General features: G+C 35.6%; 4 protein-coding genes across 10 annotated transcripts in view; 2 read left to right on the top strand and 2 right to left on the bottom strand.

The window, feature by feature from the left end:
* Nucleotides 1-499: 499 nt before the first annotated feature.
* Nucleotides 500-4,654, bottom strand: LOC112904484 (aminopeptidase N-like). Of its 5 annotated transcripts, none has more exons than XM_025974595.1 (9): nt 4,518-4,654; nt 3,496-3,758; nt 2,593-3,440; nt 2,379-2,534; nt 2,025-2,324; nt 1,766-1,949; nt 1,444-1,679; nt 871-1,232; nt 500-813 (listed from the first exon to the last, which is right to left on the bottom strand). In XM_025974595.1, exons 2-9 carry the CDS (start codon nt 3,694-3,696, stop codon nt 524-526), a joined length of 2,577 nt encoding a protein of 858 aa, XP_025830380.1. In that variant the 5' UTR covers nt 3,697-3,758; nt 4,518-4,654; the 3' UTR covers nt 500-523. The 5 variants fall into 5 exon arrangements, with proteins under 5 accessions (XP_025830380.1, XP_025830381.1, XP_025830382.1 ...); XM_025974596.1 differs by lacking the exon at nt 4,518-4,654 and adding an exon at nt 4,091-4,188; XM_025974597.1 differs by lacking the exon at nt 4,518-4,654 and adding an exon at nt 4,077-4,175.
* A 184-nt stretch (nt 4,655-4,838) lies between these two features.
* Nucleotides 4,839-6,596, top strand: LOC112904477 (aminopeptidase Q-like; the record flags this gene model as incomplete). The annotated part of the gene is made up of 3 exons (XM_025974576.1): nt 4,839-4,879; nt 5,682-6,064; nt 6,583-6,596. Coding segments are annotated over 3 exons (438 nt in total), but the record flags the coding sequence as incomplete, so codon positions are not given.
* A 1,727-nt stretch (nt 6,597-8,323) lies between these two features.
* On the bottom strand, nt 8,324-12,537 carry LOC108737907. The gene is made up of 2 exons (XM_018471088.2): nt 12,306-12,537; nt 8,324-12,242 (listed from the first exon to the last, which is right to left on the bottom strand). The coding sequence occupies exons 1-2, from the start codon at nt 12,522-12,524 to the stop codon at nt 8,757-8,759; spliced, it is 3,705 nt and encodes a 1,234-aa protein (XP_018326590.1). The 5' UTR covers nt 12,525-12,537; the 3' UTR covers nt 8,324-8,756.
* Nucleotides 12,538-12,613: 76 nt separating this feature from the next.
* LOC108737908 (aminopeptidase N) overlaps nt 12,614-26,072 on the top strand; it is a 15,804-nt gene continuing 2,345 nt past the window's right edge. The window contains exons 1-12 of one of the 3 annotated variants that reach the window (XM_018471091.1): nt 12,614-12,702; nt 13,229-13,295; nt 13,366-13,631; nt 14,434-14,817; nt 14,868-14,992; nt 15,073-15,292; nt 15,357-15,507; nt 15,560-15,771; nt 15,837-16,020; nt 16,109-16,591; nt 16,652-16,851; nt 16,908-17,222. In XM_018471091.1, coding sequence (XP_018326593.1) covers nt 13,248-13,295; nt 13,366-13,631; nt 14,434-14,817; nt 14,868-14,992; nt 15,073-15,292; nt 15,357-15,507; nt 15,560-15,771; nt 15,837-16,020; nt 16,109-16,591; nt 16,652-16,851; nt 16,908-17,222 — 2,588 coding nt within the window. In that variant the 5' untranslated portion in view covers nt 12,614-12,702; nt 13,229-13,247. Of the gene's footprint in view, nt 12,703-12,999; nt 13,164-13,228; nt 13,296-13,365; nt 13,632-14,433; nt 14,818-14,867; nt 14,993-15,072; nt 15,293-15,356; nt 15,508-15,559; nt 15,772-15,836; nt 16,021-16,108; nt 16,592-16,651; nt 16,852-16,907; nt 17,223-26,072 lie in introns of those variants that run through there. The other 2 variants (XM_018471090.1, XM_018471092.1) reach the window with 2 other exon arrangements.

The raw sequence follows: 26,072 nt of genomic DNA, 5'->3' as shown, positions 1-26,072 counted from the left end.
AACCCTACGAGATAGATCAAAATAATGTACTACAATATTGTACATCTTAAAAGGGTCTACAAAAAAGTCCGGGATGGTATATGTCTATCTCTTAGGGATAACCCACAATAACCATTTCTATCCTTTACTTTTTATGAGAAATAATGACTTATTTACGAAGCGATTATAAGCAATACAGCATTAATTCTTATCCAATTAAGTACCTTAAATACATTGTGCATTTAATATAGATCAATATGGCCCTTTGCAGCATGTAATTTAAATGAATATTTTCGAGATATTACAGATTTAAAATGCGGGAACATAGCGGTTGCGGCGGTACCGGCCGGGAAGCCGCTTTGTATTGTCTAATGACAAAAAACTGTGAATGTTGTATATAAAAACATTCTGTAGTATATTTAGTATGTTCAGGGGGTGTCTTTTGAATATTTCCCCTTCTCGATAATAATCTAAACAAAAGAAAAATATACATATTTAGTAACAGCATTGCACCCGTGCGAAGCTGGGGCGGGTCGCTAGTTTCCTATAAAGGTACCTGCAATTTTCCAAAATGCATAGATCTTCTTATGATATATTCTATATTATGAAAACTCCTCATGGCAGCTTCCCATGGAGCAAATTGTCTTTCATTCTTCTCCAAATATTTCGTAAAGTCTAAAGGTATTTCGTAACTTATGATGCCTTTGTAAGCCAATTCGAATGCGTCGGATAGCAATTGTGCGCGACAAGATGAAGGTATCTCCGATGGATCTGAGTTAATTTGATTCAAAAGTTTGTTCCAATTTTCATTATCATAATTCACTCTATAGAACCCTAAAAATTGCATATTTTATTCAAGAAGCAAAGGCACAAGACTGTTTATATGTTCACCAGCATCAGCATTAAAAAGTATCCACGAATCATTAGAATTAGAAAGTTCAATATCAACTTTCTTATCTTTTTCACCATTTAACCAAACTCTGCCAAGTGTTGAATTAGATTTTGTTATATAAGAGAGTGGAATTATCCAAACATTATCGCTGTCAGTGTTTCCTTCCACAAATCTCTGCTGATGTAATAAAATCTGACCAGACGTATTGATGGAGTTGATTGTTACTATTGGATAACCAGCTTGTCTAGTCCAACTATTCATGAAGGCTTTAACAGTGATGTTTTCCGGTAATATCTTCTGATCAGACACGATCTTATCTAAAGCATTCCAGTATTCTTCTTCACTTGTTGATTCAAAGGACCTAAATTTTCATTGTCTTATAAAATCATGATGTATATGATTAATCATAATAACAACCAGTGATAAGTAGATTAAATGTTCACTGTTCACACATCTTTAAAACTCAAGAAGGCGTCAACAATTAAACACAAAAAGACTCAGCATAATAATCCTTCTGGATCACAGCTCCAAGAATAATATAGAATTAGAAAATAAAATAATCCAGAATTTACCATTTCTTTATGAAATCCTGGGTTCCCTTTTTGAAAACGGATCCTGATAACGTGAAGTTTAGCATTCTCAGTAAAGCTGTTCCTTTATTCACTATACCACTATTATACATTTCTTTTAGTTGACCAATATTTTCAATACCATAGTACAATTTCTTAGTTGTTTTCAAACTATCAGCATATAAAATAGGTATGTTATCAATTACATATGTGTCCAAAAAACCAATCTCAGAATCTATCTAAAATTTAACACGTATAAAAATGGATACTCCATATCTATAACAAATTTATAACTCGGTCCATAACAGTATTTATATGTACTTACAGACTGTACAACACCAAAAGCCAAAAATTTTCCTATGCCTTCCCTTAACCAGAAGTCTGACCAATTGCTCATCGTGACCAATTTACCAAACCATTGATGCGACAGCGGTTCGGCCAAATTTCGTAAAATGTTCGACTTAATTTCCCAATTTTCTGATTTTGGATCCACCAGAAGTGCTTGATCTCTATAGAGTATTAAAGTGAAAATAAAATATTAAGTATTCTCATAGATTAAATAGTTTGCTATGATAAAGGAATACCTAAACGCCACCAAACCCCAACTTTCAACAGCATCTTCAACCAAATCGGGTACCACAACAAAATCTAATTTTGGTAAAGGGTATTTCATTCCAAAATAGTCTTCCAGATAGTTCAATGCTTTCACCGACATTTCAGCTGAATAGTTTGATTCGTGTAGTTTATCCACAGCCCATATTCGAAATTGTGGGGTTTCTCGAGAAACTTCTCTATTATCCAAATCACCTACCGAGAAAGCTAAGGAGTATGTTGTCATTTTTGGAGTTTTTACAAAATGATCCCAGACCCAGCCGTCTTCCGATCTATAAATTTAAGAATAAAGTAACAAATCGAAACATTTTCCTAGAAGCTCTCACTTATTCTCAGTTTCTTTTAAAGGCATGTTAGAAAGTGCAGTCATATTCTCTTTCCGGGCTATACTTATTTCAAAAGTAGTTTTCAGTGAAGGTTCATCAAAACACGGGAAAACGTTTCTGGCATATACAGGCATAAAATTGGTATTGATAATCCATCTATAAGGGAAAAGGACATTCTAGTCACACTTGGGCCTTTTTATTTCTATCAAATTACCTTTCCTTTCCTGACGAATCAATATAAGGCGCTTTATATAAACCAACTAAATGGTCGGAAATGTTTCCCGAAAATTTTATTTCAATGGTATAATTTACCTCAACTTCCAACAGTTGTCCAACAGTGATTACAAGTTTTGTGGAAACAGGGATGTTATCTATAAATTCTACTGGAACTTCAACGATATTACCTTTGGACAGCACGGGTGATGAAGAACTGGCATTCACTTGCTTTGATTTTTCAGTGGTCGATGAAGCAACAGTGGACGATTTTGGTGTTGTTGCACTTGAAGGCAAGGTGGTTGGAAGACCATTATCAGAAAGTGGAGAGGCTGTTGTTGCCTCTTTTGATGTAGATGTTGGAATGTCTTCGGTGGTTGAACTTGCCGTAAAATTAACCGATTCTTTCGTTATAACGCTAGTGGTGGAAACACCTTCTGTAGGTTTTTGGGTTGTTGAAGGAATAGCTGAAGTTGGAGCAGTACTACTATCGGAAATATTTTCTTGTTGTTGTTCTTGAGTAGTCATGTTACTTGGAGCTTCTTTTACTTGGGAAAGGGATTTTATTAGTATTTTTTTGGTATAGACTCTGACATCGGAATGTCCAATTTGAATGTTTCCGGCATTCATAACGATTGTTTTGGTTCTTTTAGTGCATCGAATCCCGATGATAACTTTTCCTACGAACGTAAAATTCTTTTCCGGTTCTTCCTCTTTTAAATACGGCTGAATTCGTAATTTATAAAACGTCGGATATACATGAGATGGTAGGCGTAGAGAGTCGGATGTCACGCTTTCAATCGACTTGTTGATAAGATTCTCAATGTCAGGTTTTTCTGACGACACCGCCTACAATTTTTTTTGGAAATTACGTATAAATATTCGAAATAGATGACGGTCTCACCTCATTTTCTTTACTGTTAGGTCCGTAATAATACATTAAGAGTGCGAGAACGATGAAACAAGCAATTGCCAAAAAGACCAATAGTAATGCCCTCTTGGTGGTAACAAAGCATCCACCTTGTCGTTCGTACTCATTATTTTCACCCTCTGCTGGCAAAAACTCACTCCTGCTGGTCGTCACTGCAATGCTTCTTTTCCCCATGACACTCACTTGTTATTTTTGTTTTTATGGGTAGATATTATGGTTTGATTCACAGACTAAACCTACAAGTGCAAACATAAAAAAAATTGTAGCTTCTCTCTTGTTTGAAGGTACTCCTACTTAAGATGCAATGCTGACTAACATGTTTGTAAATCAAAAATTTAATAGCGCATTGTTTTCATATCAGATATAACAAATTACATAAAATACCGTTCGCTACGAGCAGTTATATCGGCATGGCCACCTAAACGTATTAATTGAGGCTGGATAACGATAAATTACTTTTTTACAAGTGTAATTATACATGCATGTATGTGCTAGTATAACAAGCATTGAAAAATGTTATTGGCATTTTTATTGTTTTATGAAAACTTGCTTACATGCCTGTACTCACTTTTCTACCTACTCCATGTTGAAAAATTGAGAAAACTTTTGATAAGAACACAACTAAGAGACCGAGCAATAGTAAACTTTTACTGAAATCGGACCTGAAAACCGTTGTATTTTTATGATTTGGAAAAGGTGTAAAACATTATTCAAACAATTGTTGCAATCACATGATCCTAAGTGAGGTAAACATAATAATTATCACAGTACTGTACTTCAATAAAGTCGTTAATATTGTGTTAACCCTGAAATTATTTCCTAATATTTGGTTTTCTAAGCAGTTTTTCTTATATAAGAAAATGATTATGTGTCCATTTTTTCACAAATAGCTATATAATGAACTTTCGTTTGAATAAAGTAAACTTTTCGGAAAACGATATTATTACTACTACTTTTTATAACCCTTTAAGCATTATAAACTATTATGTACTTACGTTAAAAAAGAAAGTGTAAAAAACTTCTTCAGCAGCTTAACCATTCAAAATTAGTAAATGTATAAATATTTGAATTATTGAGTCTTGGTGTTCTTATGATTAAAGTCACTGCTAAAATAGTACTACATCATGTACCCACCTGAAGATCAAACAAGATCTTTTCCATTTAAAAAAATCGATAACTTTTTGTTCGTTCTATTTGCAAAAACTTTATTGAATCCAATCTATACATGGTGTTTCAAAAATGTTGGTAGCACAATTTACTATAAAAAACGTTTTACAGTGAATGAGCTACAAAAGCATTAATTATATTAAAATACTTTNACCACAGTCAAACTTATTAACGGGGATGGAAACGAATCGTAAGTATGAAAAGGCAAAGGCTTTTTTGGCCGGTAATATTTGAAAAAGGTTCGATATTCTTCGGTGAGTCAAAGGATGGAATCGTTTATCCAATGTTTGGCATCCTCAGAAACTCATTATGGTTGTGATGAGGATGCCCATCAAATGGATGAATGTTGGGTAAGCGGTACCATCAGCAGATGAAGGTTGACCCTTCTTCAATCGTAATTAAATTGGAGACCAACAAGGTCTGTTTGGTGAAAAGGACCTCATCCTAACATTATTTTCAAGCATAAATCATGGCTTGTAGTTGTACTGCAATATTAAAATTTTAGCTTGAGGGAGAAATTCTTGAATCAGATTTTGATTCAATTTTGTGTTGAAACATCTTCAATCTTAAACCCATTTTTGGTTCTGCTATAAACTGTTTTAAGCCATTATAAAATTTGATCAAAGAAACAAAGATGTTCATGGTGGTCAATGTTCTGTCGAAACTACCAGACGCGGATCGAGATTTCGATCTTGTTGGGTTCCATCAACGCGTCGCAGGCAGTTTCAACAAGACATATTCCAACTCTACCTGAAGGCGAGGGGCAACACAATATGAACCAACACTGACCACCATGAATTAGATATCCATAAACGTAAATGGACCTTGTTGAACATATTGAATCCCACTGTATGTGAATTGAGCCACAGATGGCGTTCGCAACGCCGTTTGTGATCCTTCATAAAGTTTGATATAGTCTCCTAATGAAATACTTACCCTACTTCACCTTTTGTTCGCTAATACATTAACACAGTACCCTCTACTTCCTTCAGGGTTGAATATTTTGAAGATGATAACAGCAATGAAACGCCAGCTATCACGCAGGTGATAAAGGTGATCAGCACGGAAAAAACCAAATCCTTTTACACCATAACTCTGGAGAAACCAGTGAAAAATAAAAGTAGGGGGTTTATTGAAATTTTCTTTACCGGAATACTCGTGGACAATAGAAGCGAGGGCATGTTTCGAATAAGTTACGTCGACAATGATGGACTGGATAACTGGATAATCGGAACCAATTTTAGACCAAACCGTGCCAGGATGGCGTTTCCATGTTTCGATGAGCCCGCTTATAAGGTTCCATTCAATATAAGCGTTGCTCATCATAAATCAACTAATGCCATTTCAAATATGCCGCCTTTAGCTATGGAATATAGTGGAAGCTATTTTCTGGAAAATTGTGCTTTACCTAAAAAATTGTCATCTTTATACATATTTATTTTTTGAGATAAGTAGCTTTAAGTATAAGCTTTGAAAAATTATGATTGAAGAATTAATTAACGTATAGGTCTACCAAGATCGTCTAACTTACAATAATTACTGTTAAAGCTACAGGTAATAAACTGTTAAACAACCCTCTATATTTTAATTTAAATATATGCAACCAACATTACACCCTACTATGAACATTTAAACCCTCCGAGGTCCCTGCAATGGTTTAGTGAAAACAGGCGATTTTTTTAATTATTTTTTTTGCTGTTTTCTCTTGGTAGCATTTAATAAAGGTGAAATTTTATAGAACTCTAATCTTTAAAACCTTAAATCGTCGCATTCCGCGCATCCTTTGCCGCCTTTCTATCTATCTATAACAGGGAAGTGATGTTGAGTGATGGACAAACATACAAAAGCAATCAACTTCCACCCTTTTCAAAACTTTTTTAATTGTTTTCATAGATGCCTTATCTTAAACCAAGCATATAAAAAAGAAATTCTGTGTACTAACCTATTAACAAATACATAGTTATATACGTATTTATTTGCATTAAGTACATATTGAATGGGTAGGCATATTCTAGTTATATTATTTCTATGAATAACAAGTTTGTTTGTAAGGTAAATTTTCTTTACAACAACACATGATTCTTTGCGTCATAATCTAATTAAATTTTCCATTATGGTTATTTTCTATACATTCTCGTTTCAAGAATGGTAGGTATCATACAGCAGACTTTTTTATATTGTTATTGACTTAGATGGTTCGATACAATAAAAACAGTTGCAGACAATAAATAAATTTTTACATTGTTAAAACATTTAAGAGAAGATGGAGCGCAGTAATTGGAAGAAGAGTTGATCCAATCAAAAAAGTTAGGTTGTCATTTAATTAACACCAAAAAAGTTAACGCGTTTTGCTTATAGATTAACTTAATTTGAATATTAAATTTAGTTTTTTGGTCTCTTTGTGTGTTCTGAGTTGAGGTGGTTAAATAATAGAATGCGGAATAACGATAACAAACTTTAATAAAACAAGAACGAAAAATGAAGACTAGAGTTAAGAAGGTAGAATGGTGAAGTTGAAATTAAGTAGATTTTAGTCTTTGAAAAGAGATTGTAAGAAGGAATACTCACCCCTAATTACCACAAATAATTTTATATGAGCGGACACGTGTTTCGCCCACTTCACACGTGGGCATTATCAACGCGAAACACGTGCCCGCTCATATAAAATTATTTGTGGTAATTAGGGGTGAGTATTCCTTTTAATTTTTTAATTAAATAGTCGTTTAGCTGAAAAATAGGTATAGAGCAGGTATAGAATAGAGTAAGTATAGAAATAGAAAAGAATATTTACACAATAATAATACAATGGCTATATACAATAATTGATAAGACTACATGAATCGCCACAGTTTTAAATTGTTCTCATTCTGTAAAAGGCTTAATGCACGGTTCATTTCTTCCAAGTCCTGCATATTGTTCTCTGGTTGGAGCTACTATTAAAAAATAGAAAATTTTCCACCCTGTATGCAAATAGTAACCGTTCTATAGATAATAACAGACGATATTCTTAAGCAATATTGCACAAATCTGTTTTGATAAACCTCCCGGCAGGAAGCCATTTAAAGGCAATTTTACAATTGCGACTTAACTAAATAATAACTCCCCTCAGTTAGGCTTAAGTGCGTATGAATTTATTTTATTCAAAGTGATATCATTGCATATTCAACACTGCATCCGTTTTTATAAGTGATTTATATTTGTCTGTCAAGTGGCATGGGAAACCGCTGAAAAGGGAATAAGAAGTACCTTGTTGATTCAAAGGACCTAAATTTTCATTGTCTTATAAAATCATGATGTGTATGATTAATGATAATAACAACCAGTGATAAGACACATCATTAAAATTCAAGAAGGCGTCAACAATTAAACACAAAAAGACTCAGCATAATAATCCTTCTGGATCACAGCTCCAAGAATAATATAGAATTAGAAAATAAAATAATCCAGAATTTACCATTTCTTTATGAAATCCTGGGTTCCCTTTTTGAAAACGGATCCTGATAACGTGAAGTTTAGCATTCTCAGTAAAGCTGTTCCTTTATTCACTATACCACTATTATACATTTCTTTTAGTTGACCAANATTGAAATATTTATGATATAAGTACATAAAAATTTACAAAATAATTGTGTATTACGTATCTGCGACACATTTTTTTTATTAGTTCTATAATCTACTCAAGAATAGGTTACTAACACATTATATTATCGCTATAACTTCAGCAAAAATGTCACATTTTACAGAAATTAAGTAAATAAAATATTAGGTAGGATGCAATATACCCGCAAAATATTTATTGCTTATTGTCTATTATTTATTTTAGCTATGATGCATCTAATACTGATATAATGTTGGGCCCAATCGTAATATTATTATTATTATATTAGTAGGTACAACAAAGTAAAAACTACTTTTTTTCTTGAATATTTGACAATTTAATTAAAAAAAAGTTATCAGACTTAATCTACATGTATTAGCATTATATTAAATTAATCCCACTTTTTACGATAACCCTTGGTTATAAACATATAATACATAAATTACTTGAGGAAATAGGTAATCAGTAATCAGTGAATACTATTGATTACGACTTTACTAGTATCCTTTGTGTTTAGGATACTATTAGTAGGACTTTTGCGATTTTTGTTGGTGCTAGGCGCTTTATAGAAATTATTGTTGAAATATCTGCACCACATTTTTCTAGTTGCACTGTCTAGTAAAATGTAAAAGAAGAACAGTACGAATCCTTCAATAGATGCAAAAATGCAGAAGAGATATTCAAATAGGGTTTGTAAAAAATTACTAAAGTAGCTCACTTCAATCATAAGGCCAAACAACCAAGGGATTCCCAGCAGAAATGACAACAAGATGGCGAGATACAGTTCACGACGGAGCATGTCTTTCGATACGTGGGAAAATTTAGCATGACTTTTTCTTATATTATTCATAACTGCCACAAAAACATAAACATTGACGAGTAAAATTAACAAAATTGGCAAAAGAACACCAAAATACAAAGTTTCATTTCTGGGGTAGCACATCTCCGTACCGTATGCTTCAAATTTTACCGTTGTCGCTACGACGACTGGAATCAGTGGTAAAACCCAACCGACAATAAGGGATTTTAGGAAAATATGGGACGGCATCGGACCGATTACTTTGACAAATCTGTACAATTGCATAAGGGCACTTACCAGCATCCAAGAAAATTTAGCCAGAATAGCATAATGCAGTAGAATCCCCAATATTGTACACCACACAGTGTTCTGCAAATTAGCGGTATCTAACAGGTACAGACCTGCGAGTATCAAAAGAGTTGCGTTAGAAAGTTGCAGAAGTATTTTATTTCCTGTTTTGCGTCTCCATGACGAAAATAACACAGCTGTCAAATATATCCCCAGTATACCACAAAAGGACAGTACACATCCCAATAGCGTTATTATCTCCAGTTCCTTGTTCTTTTCTGGTTCAAGGATGACATACGTAACATTATCATCTTCGTTAACTAGTAGAGGAACATTCGACACTAGAAGGGCAAAATGAGTGAGATGAGAATAGATGCAGGAGTCAATTGAGTTTTCAAACAAATTCGATTTTTCAACCCCCACGCTGCTCCACTGTCCTTTAGAATTTGGAGCGTCAATGCCATAGTTCCAAAATGCACACCGTCTCGTTTTATTACTGTCATAATCATCATTTTCTTCTCTCTTAAAAAATACTGGTACCGAAAAAGGCAATAGATTGCTGTAACCAGGAATGGATATGCTGATGATTTTACTATCAACCTCTTTTTTTCCAGTTTGAAAAAAAGACTCGTTATAGTAGATCATTATAGCTATTTTAAAATCACCTTCCGTTAAATTATTTTGTGCAATCAACTGAGAAAGCGTTTCATTAGAAATGAACGATGCAATTTCCAAATCTTCATAATCCATCAACTCGACGTTTGTAGAATTGAGATAGAGGAAATCTACATCCATATCAAGGAATGAGTTAAAGTCACTGCCATAAGCTACCAATCCAGTTATGTTGTTAACAAACGGGTTCGTCAATAACATCAAAAGATTCTTTTGTTTATAAAGCAGTAAACCGTCTTTGGCGCTGCTGATGTTGAAGCTCTCCAAAAATATTTCGGTTGCGTCCAGAATTCTGTCCGTCGAATTGAGGATTGCTTGGGATTGTTTCAGTAAACTATCATTACAATCATGGAGTATGTTAATTATTTCAATTGCTTCTGTGATGTCATTTTTGAATATACTTTGGGCAGTCGAAGAAGCTTGATATAAAATATTTCCAATCGTATAGGTGTCTAAAATATTAATTTCTTTTGTTTGTTGCACTATTCTACGCACATCGTGTAACACAGAACTTGTGTCGTTCAGTGTTGACTTGGAAACATTCAACAATACAAGCGACGTTTCTGGTAAGGTTTGGTTGGAACACGTTCCTACAACTGGTAGCCAATAGGCACCAGAATAGTGATCTCCTGTACATGTTCTGGTAACCGGGACAAAATTTTGCTGAACACAAACCTGTTCAGGGATAGTAGTGGATCCAACAGGCGTTAATGGCCACGATAATCCATTCGCAACTTCTGGTAAGCAAAAGTCTACATATTTTACATACAAAATCAACAATTTATTTTCCCTTGGTTTAACAACAGACTCTAATAAATTTTTTACTTCTTCTAGAGCATAGCATTCTTCTACACTGAAGTGAATTAATAAATCGGCTGTTTGATTAGTTGAATTTACACCGAAAATTTCCATAACGCTTACACTATCCCACGTTGGATTAGAGCTATCTTCGTATTCGTCAAATATATCTTCTACCATTTCATTAAAATCTTGAATTTGCATTTTGTGGCAGTTCGCCTTGTAATAGCAGTAACCGTAGAATATCACCCTACTTGCAAGGCGACATCCCTTAGATTTTCTGTAAGCCCTTGCTTCGTTGGAGGTTATTCGTTCCAGATTTGGCAATTTAAAACTTTCGCACCAATAGAAAGCTTCTGTGTCCGTTTCGATCGAAACTTCAAATATTTTGAAAGGGCTCGACAACTCACTGTCAGATTCGTCTTCAGAATCCCAGATTTCTTCTACGTCAGTTCTTTCGGCGTTATTCTTGGATATGTTTACAAAACAATAAGCCAATTCACCATCGTCATCTTTGAATAAGCTTTTTGGATAAAACACTCTCAAAAACAGTTTCCTTGCTGACCGGTCAAAAGTTAACATCATTTCAGGCGTAGAATAAGGAACTGGTTCAGATTGGCAAACGGCGCAGGACAAGGTGCCCTCGTCATGTAACTTTATCGAAGTTGCATTAACAGCAGGAAATTTATTGGTGAAGAAACGTTCAGCATTCTTCATTGATATCCAGCAGGTGTCTGTGAATGCCAGCACTTTAACAGCAGTTAATTCCGATGACGTTGTCGGTTCTGCTAACTTACGGCAAAAATTATTTCTAGTTGCGTTCTGTTTTTCAGTTGACACTTTGCAGAAACAATGTTTCTTGCCTAATCCAGCCGGCAAACATCCATTTGGGCACTTGTGTAGAAAGTGGTTGTATTTGTAGGCACACATGTGAGGATATTGATAATCACAAGGAACATCCTGAATACAAGTTGCATTTGCTATCAAACAATCGTGTACGCGTTCTCTGGATTTTGAACAACAGTTAGAGGAACACTTAAAATCTGCCTTTTCGCCATAATGCGATCCGAGGGTAGTTATTGTATATGGTAAAAATTTACTGTTTCTTCTGAAGGGCAGCCATATAAAATCGTTGTAACCAATGTCTTCCACGTATCCAGCTCCTGGTATTGGACAAGGTTCATCCGCTTTTTGTGGTTTTGTGAAGTGTATGCATCTGCTTTCTTTATACACAAATGGTTGTGGGCATATTAGAGAAAGCCCAGAGTGTTCGCATTGGGATTGGTTTTGAGTTAAGACCCAGCCACTGGGCGTGCAAATTTTTAAAACAATATTGCCATTTGAATCAAAACAGACTGGGTATGCTATCGGAACAGTCGTTGCATTTTTCACACACATCTGAAAAATAGAAAATAACTAAGTTCAGATTCATTTACAACCTTTTGTTTGACGTGACGTTACCTGATCATTTGATTCTACAACTTCAGCAAAAACACGATCGGATGAAACAACCAAAACACATAATATGTATACTTCCCAGCTTGGAAGAAATCGCTTTCTTTCGGTAAATTTAAGGTGTTGACGCATAATGAACAAGCTAATTTTCAATGCTACCGCTGCAGAAAATGTTAGCACACAGTTTGAGACAATTCTGTACGAAGGAGATAAAGCATGATGCATGTTGTGATAAGGAGTTTATGACCTGCTAACATTGCTAACAAACACCTGTTTGAATTGACGCCTAATGTTTTGTTAGTTTTAACAATTATTTCATTACCTCGGCAAAGAAAAAGTCAAATATTAATAACAATAATTGACTTGAATTGCCTATTGCGATGTAGCACAAAGTAATTGGCAGGTAAGTCGATGGAAAAGTGACAAGCATAATAATGCCCCTTTTTTGCGTGCTTTCTAAAACCACAAAAGCAGAAATTAATTACGTACTCGTTTAAAAATAGTTCAGTTTTGAATATTGTGATTAAGCCGAACCAATTATTAAGGCGCAAAGGTTAATATTTACACCAGTATAATACTAGAATACACGAGGATTTTTCTGTCACTTTCCTGATTCATTAGCCGAGATAACATTTTTGCTGCTTAGTCACTAAGATAAATCCCTAACGACGTGATAATGTAGTCCTTAAAATAAATTTACATCAAAAGTGGGTAATTTTATTTTCATTTAAATGTCAGTCGGACATTTTGATCAATATTTTCCTGTAGGTAAAACCTAACTGTACGTAAAGGTAAAACATTCCACTACACTCTAACATGACGCGACCATACGTCCTGGTTTGGTCAGGATAGTCCCATTTTTCGGTACTCTACCCCAGTGAAGCTTCGAGAGTTTAGTTCAGATTTATCATTTTTTTTTTTATTTATAGGGGACAGCTCAGCATCAGTATGCAATTGACTTCTACAGTTCTCATCTTATTTCTCTTAGTATTTAAGGTATGTTATCTTCACTTGTAAGTCACTTGAATTAACTAAGTAATAAAGAATTTATTATCCTTAAAATTAGATCAGAGCAGTAACAAAGAGAAGCATCGATCTTATAGAAACTCATAATTTGATTTCGGACACTCGACTACCTCACGATATTGCTCCAACAAGTTACAAGTTAGTGTTATCCCCTTACCCTTTCAATGGGACATTCAGTGGTCAGGTCATTATAGGTCTAGTATGGCAGGAAGAAACCAATAAAATTGTATTACATGCTCACGAGAGTCTTACTGTCTTTCACGACAGTACCACAGTCAAACTTATTAACGGGGATGGAAACGAATCGTAAGTATGAAAAGGCAAAGGCTTTTTTGGCCGGTAATATTTGAAAAAGGTTCGATATTCTTCGGTGAGTCAAAGGATGGAATCGTTTATCCAATGTTTGGCATCCTCAGAAACTCATTATGGTTGTGATGAGGATGCCCATCAAATGGATGAATGTTGGGTAAGCGGTACCATCAGCAGATGAAGGTTGACCCTTCTTCAATCGTAATTAAATTGGAGACCAACAAGGTCTGTTTGGTGAAAAGGACCTCATCCTAACATTATTTTCAAGCATAAATCATGGCTTGTAGTTGTACTGCAATATTAAAATTTTAGCTTGAGGGAGAAATTCTTGAATCAGATTTTGATTCAATTTTGTGTTGAAACATCTTCAATCTTAAACCCATTTTTGGTTCTGCTATAAACTGTTTTAAGCCATTATAAAATTTGATCAAAGAAACAAAGATGTTCATGGTGGTCAATGTTCTGTCGAAACTACCAGACGCGGATCGAGATTTCGATCTTGTTGGGTTCCATCAACGCGTCGCAGGCAGTTTCAACAAGACATATTCCAACTCTACCTGAAGGCGAGGGGCAACACAATATGAACCAACACTGACCACCATGAATTAGATATCCATAAACGTAAATGGACCTTGTTGAACATATTGAATCCCACTGTATGTGAATTGAGCCACAGATGGCGTTCGCAACGCCGTTTGTGATCCTTCATAAAGTTTGATATAGTCTCCTAATGAAATACTTACCCTACTTCACCTTTTGTTCGCTAATACATTAACACAGTACCCTCTACTTCCTTCAGGGTTGAATATTTTGAAGATGATAACAGCAATGAAACGCCAGCTATCACGCAGGTGATAAAGGTGATCAGCACGGAAAAAACCAAATCCTTTTACACCATAACTCTGGAGAAACCAGTGAAAAATAAAAGTAGGGGGTTTATTGAAATTTTCTTTACCGGAATACTCGTGGACAATAGAAGCGAGGGCATGTTTCGAATAAGTTACGTCGACAATGATGGACTGGATAACTGGATAATCGGAACCAATTTTAGACCAAACCGTGCCAGGATGGCGTTTCCATGTTTCGATGAGCCCGCTTATAAGGTTCCATTCAATATAAGCGTTGCTCATCATAAATCAACTAATGCCATTTCAAATATGCCGCCTTTAGCTATGGACGAACAGTAGGAAATAACATTACATTTAAAACAGCTATCTAATTATTCAATTCTAGTGACGACCCTGGTTGGATGTGGACTCATTTTAGCATAACTCCACCAATGTCAACATTCTCCGTTGGTGTTGTTGTAGGATCACTGAAGAGGATAATATATAACATTTCGAAAACAGACGATTTAGGTAAGAAATGTAAATAAATGACTATTTCAAACATGCTCCATTGTCTCGTTATTTGAAACGGTTATCAAACCTTACGAAAGTATTTTTGACGCCTTCCCCATTAGATGTTTCGCTGGGCGTATGGGGTACAATACAATATCTGCCAGAAATTGAAAAATCCCTAGAAAAGATTGCGACGTCTTTGAGGGCGTTACAGGAGTTTTGGTCTCTTCCATATCCTCTCCCAAAATTAGATTGCGTGGCGTTACCTTACTACCACTCTTCGAGACCATCCGATAGCTGGGGTCTCATCATGTTCAAGTAAGAAATACTACTTCAGGAGCCAAAAATCAAGTGAACTTAATACTGTTTTCTGTGTATATAGAGAAAACGAACTAACTGCAAAAGGGTCCTGGCAAATAACACATGAATTGGTGTACCAGTGGCTAGGAAATTGGGCTTCCCCCTATTGGTGGACCGATGCTCATATCAATAATGCTTTAGCCAGATATGTTACCACCTACATTACTCTAAAGGTTATTGCTACATTAATCTAGAAACAGGCTATCAACTATATAATTATTTTAGATTACAGACCATAACGAAACATTCCACAACTGGCCAATGACTATGTTGTACTCAATTTACTACGAATTTAGTAAAAGGTACCCCCACGGTAAAGCGACCGCTATCAAACAAGATTCTGGATCCGCAAAAACGGAACTAGTTTTCAGAATGCTCAACTATACATTAGGTGAACATACAGTTATCCATGGTCTGCAGAGATTCATGTCTGAGAGGTACTTGATGACTTCTTAAGTTCTTACTGTAGTAGATTTTCACATAAATTTGATTATTTGTTCAGACAATACAGTACATTCTTCGGAGACGATACATGGGCATCAATAACAGATCAAGCAAGATTCGACAAAACCCTAGACGATACCATTTCAGCAACTGATATAGCAGCTTCGTGGATACTTAAAGATCGACTACCAGTTGTAGATGTTGAAAGGAATTATGGAGACGGTTCTGCAAATATAACACAGGTCATAATTTTTTTCTGCTTCTTCTTTTTATTCTCTTTATCTAAACATAATAGAACAGTCCACTTCAAGATTTTTTCCACAATTGCAGAAGGTATATCTACGGGAACGGCCCCATGATGTTCCTGACCAGGAGAAATTCTTATGGTGGATACCAATCGTAATGGTTAATCAAAGTAATTTAGACTTTACCAAATTTACTCCAGTAAAATGGATGAAGAGGGAGCGTGAAGTTAGAATAGAAAACGTAGCAAAGAGTGACGAGTTTATAATAGTCAATCCGGAAGAAATTGGTCCATTCCCTGTCAACTATGACTGCAAAAACTGGAATATGTTGGCCAGATTTTTGCTCACGAATGATGGAAGGAAGAAGATTCCAGTGAACACGAGAGCAAAGTTGCTTCATGACGCTTGGAACTTGGCTTATGCCGGAGACTTGAGTTTCGGAACTGCCCTCAACATGACACTTTTCCTGCAACACGAAAGAGAACACTTGGCATGGTATCCGATCTTTACCATGATCGATCATATTGGAAGACATATTGATAGTTCAGAAGTTCATGCCAAATTTCAGGTATAAGTTTTTAGAAAAGTAGATATATTTCTGGTAATACAAACGGCATTTATTTCCCAGACGTATGTCCGTCTTTTGTTAACACCACTTTACGAAGAACTTGGTAATGAACCAGTTGATGGAGAGAGCGAAGGCACAACACAACTTCGAGAATCCGTGAAAGTTTTCCTGTGCCAAGCTGGTTATAAACCATGCATTAAGGAGGCCCAAGAAGCGTTCCATAAGTGGATGAAAGCTGAGAGTCCAGATGAAGGAAATCCGTACATATTCCTTTTCTTTTTTGGATTACTATATAGAATTAACAATTAATTTGCAGTGTACAAAATCGATACATTTGTCCTGTGTTCAAATGGGGAACAAAACAAGAATGGGAATTTGGACTTCAAAGGGTCATCAACTTCCCGGCGGAGAGAAAGCAGAATGAGAGAACGTATCTTTTGAAGACATTAGCTGGTTGCCCAGCAGATCCATGGAAAGTGGAAAAGATCTTGAATGTAACCATAATGGAAAACAATGGAAACTTCACCGACAATGATATCTATTTGATATTCAGTATGCTCACTGGCAGTTCTAATGGCTATACTACACTTTTCAATTTCTTAAACACCTATTGGGACACCATTAAGACAAGGTATGATAGAAAATGTTTCAATAAACCAAACTCTGCACCGAGCAACTACAAAATTCGAAAATTATATGAGCTACGTGCGTATTCTATAGTTAATCAAGTTGATAAACATTAAAAACAATTTCAGTGGATACTTATTAGTGAGGCATTTCATAAAATGGTGCTATTTTACTTTTGTAAGATGGCGATTATATTGTTTTCTTGTTCCAACTCTTTCTGTCTTGCTCACACCTAGTGTGTATTATTTCTTTCTTCGCGCAGATTTCTTCAAGGTCACATCTCTAACTACTTGAAATGAACTGTATCTCTGCGCGGGAAATTTACATATTGTGGTCTTTCAGAAACATTTTGAGTCAAGTTTTCATACTCAAAATAAAGTAGATAATACTTATTTGTCCAATAAATGCAATTTAAGATCCTTGAGATCTTAGGCAAAAGATTTTGACAGTTTAGTTAATTCAAGACAGTTTTTAGAGAAACAGGTGGTACCTGTATGATGCTAACTGAATATTTATTCTTCCAGAACTTTTGTTCTAGTACTTTCATTTAAAAGTTACAACAAAAGACTCAAGCATCACCTAATTAAAAGCCTTCTATTACTAAATCCATGTATAAGATATCATCATCATAAGGTCGTCAGTCCTAAGACGGATTTGAACACCCACCTCCATTCTTTTATATCCTGAGCTAATCTTCTCATTTCCTTAAAACTAAATAGAACATCTCACACTCTTAACCATTTGCGAACAATAATCTAATCTTCGGTCTACCTCTACATCTTTTAACTCTTATTTCTGCCTCTATTATGTCTCTGACTAGCCCTTCATATTTTAAGAGGTGTACTACCAACTTATCTCGTCTATTTCTTATTGACTTCCATAGAGTCCTCTGTTCTACTATTCCTTCTAATACCTCTTCATTTCTAACCTTCTCTATCCACTGTATCCTCATTATTCGTCTGTGACACCACATTTCGAACGCTTCTAACCTTTTGTTTTCCGTCGAGCCCACCGTCAATGTTTCGCACTCGTACAGCGCCGCGCTCCAAACATACACCTTTAACAATCTTTTTATAGGATATAGTTTATGAAAATTTTTTAATACTGAAACATTAAACGATGTTATTTTTTAAAACAAAAATTTGAAATTCATTTGCTTACTTTATAACGGTTCTTCGTTCTTCGTTATGGACAACAGTTACGATTAGTCCAAAATTCCTTTGTTTTTTTTCGACCTGGACATTATAATTTTAAATAGGCGCCTTTATTTACATCTGAACTTTGAAAGGCATATTACAAAATGAAAAGTACCTACGCTTCCACGTACAACGCACGTGTATACGCCTAATAATAGATAACTATGTTCTGATTAAAGAGCCTTTCAATTTTGCCGAAAATAATAATAATGGACAGACAAACGAATGATAGCTACCTAATATTCAAGTCGAATTGAAATTACTTTTTTGCAATCCCTTAAAATCAAGGCTTTACATTAAAAACAATATTTTCTGTACAAGGTATTCATAATGAAATATTTAAATATAAAACATTCTAGGAAGTATTCTGTTGTACTGCCGTTTTTGTTAAGGAAATAATGGGTTAGAAGTGTCGGTTTTTTCCAATATTAATTTAGTTTCACTCGGTCGTATAAACCATTTCTTGCAACTAAATTAAAAGTAAAACATAATGGAATTTGCTTGGTTTTCTTATATTACTAGGCGCTATACTTGTAAAATAGATATGAAATTAAATAAAAAAACTTCAAGAGTAAATATATTATCTAACTGTACTTGATACAATATTGAAACCGTTTACGGTTAAAATCAAAAAGAACGAACACTGCAGTGTTTCGTTAAGCATAAAATATCCAATACGGTATTAAATGAATCGGATAATAAATAAGTTCAACCTCACATAAGATTACATCTTTCAGAATATGAGCACCTTACATTAATGAATAACACAGTAAGAACAATACCAATTGCTTAATCAATTTTTTATACTTAAGAGACAAAAAAATAATCTTCAAGGCAATCTTCTATCATTGGATAGCATTATGTCTCATATTTTTAGCATATTGTATTTTTAATCAAATTGCGTTTAATTTTTGATAGTAAAAAGTGGTAGACATCGAGTTAAATCCCAATCGATCAATAATTTATAAAATTTTACGTTTTTGGTGACGATAGTAATCATGGGCGTCACCGAGGGTGTCAAGGGCAGGAACTGGAAACAGTTGGGGCAAGATAAACATAATAGAACTGAGCTCTCCAATGTTCATGTGTTAAAAGATACGAAACCCTTCTTTAGTCTTTAAACCGCGCATAAGGAGTACTGTAGAGCGATTCTTTAGCTGCCTCAGACAAATATAAAAACCTAGATAAGTACCATGATGGAAAGTCGCCTCCATGATGAAGTACCACAAACGGCGTGTTGAGCTACGCAGTACAGCAAGTAAAAACTTTAAACTTTTGGGTGTTTCATTCCCACCAGCCAGTAATGCTGGTGGGCGGGAAGTTCCTCCGGACTATGCCGGAAGGTAGGGCGGAAGGCCCTCTTAAACCTGCATTCAGGAATCGTGGAAATGGGTGGGTGGTGGTTCGGGTGAGAAAGTTGAGACGGACGAAATGAAGACAGAAAAGAATGAAAGATAATCTGTGGAATATTACTGCCCCAGCATTTGCCTAAGCGATCCAAGGAAACCACAGAAAAACTTCGATCAAGGCAGACGGACCCGGAATCGAACCGGCGTCCTCCTGAATACTAAGCAGTGGTCTAAACCTCTAGGCCATGCTGCTCGATCATACAGCAAGTAGATATCCATCAACATAAATTGAATATACTGATTTTCACTATATCTGCACTGAACCACAGATGGCGTTCATCTTGCCGTTTGTGGTACGAGGCAGCAAGTACAGTTGGTCTGTGTTCTGTCGAAACTTCCTGCGATCGGATATAGAATTCCTTAATAAAGTTACAATCATAGTTAATATTTAATATTAATGTGAAAACTCACTTGTTTTATGCACTAGAAAGTACCTCAAATTAATGGGGAAAAATTGCTGCTGCTATGAGACACCCTCGCCGGAAATCATACCCGGGACCTTTGGCTTTATGTACCAATGCTTTAACCGGGCGGCATGGTCTAGAGCAGGGGTCGGCAACCTGCGGCTCTTTGGATATGAAGCTGCGGCTTCCATACGAAAATATAATTTATTTTATCAAAAAAAAATATTTAAAAATCGTTCTGAATTGATTAACGAGGATTAGACACTGATTCTATTTCTCAGCCACTTGTACTCGNACCGAGCGGCATGGCCTAGAGGTCTAGACCATTGCTTAGCATTCGGGAGGACGCCGGTTCGATTCCGGGTCCGTCTGCCTTGATCCAAGTTTTTCTGTGGTTTCCTTGGATCGCTTAGGCAAATGCTGGGGCAGTAATAATACACAGATTATCTTTCATTCTTTTCTGTCTTCATTTCGTCTGTCTCAACTTTCTCACCCGAACCACCACCCACCCATTCCCACGATTCCTGAAAGGAGGCTGAAGAAGGCCTTCCGCCCTACCTCCCGACGTAGTCCAGAGGGACTGCCCGCCCACCAGTAGTACTATCTGGTGGGAATGAAACACCAAAAGTTTTTTTTTGATGTTTGATCACTAATTTACGAGAGACGCCAGCAGCAACAACAACGAAACTCACTTAACAGGTCACAGACAAATGTACCAGGTTCTTTTTTCCGATAAGAGCGTGCCTCATTAATTGGAGGTAATTTGTAGTGGATAAAAATTAAATGAATTTTCACATTAATATAGCTTCTAGATATTTTAAGCGAGCATCACAAAATATTTATTGAATGTTAACCACAGTTATAAACATTAGGCTTGTAATTGTTCTAATTAATTTAATTAATTCGTAAACACTAATAGTTAAAACATAAATACATGCGATTGAAATGAAATCGTTACCAAATACGAACAATTTGCCTGGGGGGTGTGAACTTAATGCAATACTATTATCTATTTCATACAAGTGACTATTTATCGTTATACGACATTACACCACACGTATTTAGCTTGCAAATGAAAAAACGTCGTGACCTAATTATATATCAATCGTTCTACAGGCTTAATTGTTTCTGTTAACCATTAATGGCATTATTAATGTCAAGTAATTTAATTATAAAAAAAAACAGTCCAAAGGTTTTGCCGGCTTTGCAGCATTTTTGCGTTTCATATCATTCCTTCAAACTGCCGATAATGCGTTTATCAACAATATTCCAAGAAAACGCATCATTGTTTTTATTATACGTACTTACGCAATATATTATAAATGGGCTAGTCTTTGATAGCTGCTTGATAAAAGATGTATTCATGTGTAATGTTTTTATTATTTGTATAGTTATTCCTATAAAATAGTACAACAATTACAATTTTCAAAATTATGGACAAAAAATTTCTGTGGTCTCTACTTTCGTTGAAAAAAGGTTTGAAATTCTTATTTTTTTGATGACATTGATGCTCTTGCTAAGATTCTCACTTCGAACTAATGGCGCAGTTTCTGATGATATTTTCATCAAATAGATTATGTTTCAAATTGATATCTGTCCCACTCAAGTACATTTGTAGGTTAACGTAAACCTGTAGTGGGAAATCAACCACATGCTTGTGAATATTGGTCAAAAGTTCTGCCAATCTTCAAATGCGAAGGCTAGGTTTAATGTTTCGCCAAATTTGTTACAATACGGGGACAGTTAAGCATTGGCTTGTTGTTATTGTAGAGGTAGATCTAGATTAGATTGCTGTTCGCAAGTAGTTAAGGATGTGGGTTGTTTTGTTAGTTTTGGACCGAGCGGCATGACCTAGAGGTTTAGACCATTGCTTAGCATTCGGGAGGACGCCGGTTNTTTGCTTACTTTATAACGGTTCTTCGTTCTTCGTTATGGACAACAGTTACGATTAGTCCAAAATTCCTTTGTTTTTTTTCGACCTGGACATTATAATTTTAAATAGGCGCCTTTATTTACATCTGAACTTTGAAAGGCATATTACAAAATGAAAAGTACCTACGCTTCCACGTACAACGCACGTGTATACGCCTAATAATAGATAACTATGTTCTGATTAAAGAGCCTTTCAATTTTGCCGAAAATAATAATAATGGACAGACAAACGAATGATAGCTACCTAATATTCAAGTCGAATTGAAATTACTTTTTTGCAATCCCTTAAAATCAAGGCTTTACATTAAAAACAATATTTTCTGTACAAGGTATTCATAATGAAATATTTAAATATAAAACATTCTAGGAAGTATTCTGTTGTACTGCCGTTTTTGTTAAGGAAATAATGGGTTAGAAGTGTCGGTTTTTTCCAATATTAATTTAGTTTCACTCGGTCGTATAAACCATTTCTTGCAACTAAATTAAAAGTAAAACATAATGGAATTTGCTTGGTTTTCTTATATTACTAGGCGCTATACTTGTAAAATAGATATGAAATTAAATAAAAAAACTTCAAGAGTAAATATATTATCTAACTGTACTTGATACAATATTGAAACCGTTTACGGTTAAAATCAAAAAGAACGAACACTGCAGTGTTTCGTTAAGCATAAAATATCCAATACGGTATTAAATGAATCGGATAATAAATAAGTTCAACCTCACATAAGATTACATCTTTCAGAATATGAGCACCTTACATTAATGAATAACACAGTAAGAACAATACCAATTGCTTAATCAATTTTTTATACTTAAGAGACAAAAAAATAATCTTCAAGGCAATCTTCTATCATTGGATAGCATTATGTCTCATATTTTTAGCATATTGTATTTTTAATCAAATTGCGTTTAATTTTTGATAGTAAAAAGTGGTAGACATCGAGTTAAATCCCAATCGATCAATAATTTATAAAATTTTACGTTTTTGGTGACGATAGTAATCATGGGCGTCACCGAGGGTGTCAAGGGCAGGAACTGGAAACAGTTGGGGCAAGATAAACATAATAGAACTGAGCTCTCCAATGTTCATGTGTTAAAAGATACGAAACCCTTCTTTAGTCTTTAAACCGCGCATAAGGAGTACTGTAGAGCGATTCTTTAGCTGCCTCAGACAAATATAAAAACCTAGATAAGTACCATGATGGAAAGTCGCCTCCATGATGAAGTACCACAAACGGCGTGTTGAGCTACGCAGTACAGCAAGTAAAAACTTTAAACTTTTGGGTGTTTCATTCCCACCAGCCAGTAATGCTGGTGGGCGGGAAGTTCCTCCGGACTATGCCGGAAGGTAGGGCGGAAGGCCCTCTTAAACCTGCATTCAGGAATCGTGGAAATGGGTGGGTGGTGGTTCGGGTGAGAAAGTTGAGACGGACGAAATGAAGACAGAAAAGAATGAAAGATAATCTGTGGAATATTACTGCCCCAGCATTTGCCTAAGCGATCCAAGGAAACCACAGAAAAACTTCGATCAAGGCAGACGGACCCGGAATCGAACCGGCGTCCTCCTGAATACTAAGCAGTGGTCTAAACCTCTAGGCCATGCTGCTCGATCATACAGCAAGTAGATATCCATCAACATAAATTGAATATACTGATTTTCACTATATCTGCACTGAACCACAGATGGCGTTCATCTTGCCGTTTGTGGTACGAGGCAGCAAGTACAGTTGGTCTGTGTTCTGTCGAAACTTCCTGCGATCGGATATAGAATTCCTTAATAAAGTTACAATCATAGTTAATATTTAATATTAATGTGAAAACTCACTTGTTTTATGCACTAGAAAGTACCTCAAATTAATGGGGAAAAATTGCTGCTGCTATGAGACACCCTCGCCGGAAATCATACCCGGGACCTTTGGCTTTATGTACCAATGCTTTAACCGGGCGGCATGGTCTAGAGCAGGGGTCGGCAACCTGCGGCTCTTTGGATATGAAGCTGCGGCTTCCATACGAAAATATAATTTATTTTATCAAAAAAAAATATTTAAAAATCGTTCTGAATTGATTAACGAGGATTAGACACTGATTCTATTTCTCAGCCACTTGTACTCGCTTTTCACCGCATCCCAATAGTCTTCCAGATTGCTACAGTGAGGTGAAGAAGTTGGCATGTGGAGTGCTGACTGGCAAGAAAACAATTTGTGGCTTGTAAGGTTGCCGACCCCTGGTCTAGAGGTTTAGACTATTGCTTAGCATTCGGGAGGACGCCGGTTCGATTCCGGGTCCGTCTGCCTTGATCCAAGTTTTTCTGTGGTTTCCTTGGATCGCTTAGGCAAATGCTGGGACAGTAATACTCCACAGTCTTCATTTCGTCTGTCTCAACTTTCTCACCCGAACCACCACCCACCCATTCCCACGATTCCTGAAAGCAGGCTGAAAAGGGCCTTCCGCCCTACCTTCCGGCGTAGTCCAGTGGGACTGCCCGCCCCGCCCACCAGCATTACTGGCTGGTGGGAATGAAACACCCAAAAGTTTTTTTTTTGTTAGTTTTGGGGAAATGGGAAGATTAGCTCAGAACAGGAAAGAATGGAGGTGCGTGTCCAACCAGTCTTAGGACTGACGACCTTATGCTGATGATGATTGTTCATTAAATCTTGGCCCATTATTGGCTGTCCAATCTTGGGTTAGTTTTGTTCAGCAAGTCCAGTAGTCTATCAAGATTGCCAACTAGGTTTAGGCCGAAATGACAAACCAAGCATTTGTCATGTTTGATCTAATACTAGTTGCTAATTTAGAATCAGAATTGAATGTTGGGCCAAACTGGGGTCAATCTTCTTCCTGCCGTAATTTTCTACATTGGTAGTTTCTTACAAGTATCTGATGAAGATTTGGATTAATAATCCTGTATATAGAGTGACATTCAAATTCTAGTCCTAATCAAAATAAAGTGTTTTAGCACTTTAACAGTATCTCTGACAATATTGGTGGTAAAAATGTCAATTATTTTTAAATGTTTACGAAACAATAACAAATGCTTTTAGTATCTAACTACAACCGATTGATACATATAACTCATAAATCTGTGGGGTAAATATTTGTTTCAATTTACGTTGTATCACACACTGTAAGTAAATACTCTGAAAACTGTAGTGTTTAGTGCGTGATACAGTACTCGAATTTGATACAAGTAACTTTATAAAGATAGTAACATAAAACCGTGATTATCTCATTACATTTGATTGCGTATCATTTTTGTATGTTTTATTACACATTTTTATCATAATTATCAATACGCAGTTAAATGCTTTTCTTTCCAAGTATTGCACATGTATATAGGAATTCCTTTTTCGCTTTAACTGATAATACAAGAGCTGATAAATCTTACACACAATGTATGAAAATGACAGATAGTTACTATCTTTAAAGTAAAAGATCCACTTAAGTATGATTAACTTATCGTTATAATTCTCATACTGCATTACATGTTTAACAAATACATATATATTAATGCTCCGAATGAACTAAATCAGTAACGGGAGACTTTTTTAGAGTGACTCCTAGACTTATGAAGTGCTAGAAGTTAGAGTTTAAATAAAACTAAGGTGACCAACTATTTTTTGTTCAAAAGGAGTACACTTTGCAAGTATTTCATAAAAAATAAGAAAAAACGATAAAAACTTTATTTTCTTTTAAAAACATATTTTTCTTCGGAGTGGATTTTTTTTGCCAAATGAGGATGTTCGTCTAATAATGTAGCCACATCCGAACAACTTTCATTTTGCATATTAAATTTGACTGTTAAGACGGCAGATAATGTTTTTACAGAAAGTTGCGACTTCTCACTGCTCCAATAATCATTCCCTAGTGAAAATACCCTTTCAACAGCAGCATTAGTGCCTGGACAACATAA

Source organism: Agrilus planipennis, unplaced genomic scaffold, assembly GCF_000699045.2.
Source record: "Agrilus planipennis isolate EAB-ADULT unplaced genomic scaffold, Apla_2.0 scaffold59, whole genome shotgun sequence".
Lineage (NCBI taxonomy): Eukaryota > Metazoa > Arthropoda > Insecta > Coleoptera > Buprestidae > Agrilus > Agrilus planipennis.
Note: the sequence above shows the minus strand (reverse complement) of the source record. Positions and strands in the feature narration are given on the sequence as shown.

Coding starts and splice junctions, on each gene's coding strand:
- LOC112904484 (XM_025974595.1), bottom strand. CDS start 3,696: ATGGGGAAAAGAAGCATTGCAGTGACGACCAGCAGGAGTGAGTTTTTG. Junction 1,950..2,024: donor TGGGGTTTGGTGGCGTTTAG/GTATTCCTTTAT, acceptor AATACTCTATAG/AGATCAAGCACTTCTGGTGG. Junction 1,680..1,765: donor CTTTTGGTGTTGTACAGTCT/GTAAGTACATAT, acceptor GTTAAATTTTAG/ATAGATTCTGAGATTGGTTT.
- LOC108737907 (XM_018471088.2), bottom strand. CDS start 12,524: ATGCATCATGCTTTATCTCCTTCGTACAGAATTGTCTCAAACTGTGTG. Junction 12,243..12,305: donor TTGTAGAATCAAATGATCAG/GTAACGTCACGT, acceptor TCTATTTTTCAG/ATGTGTGTGAAAAATGCAAC.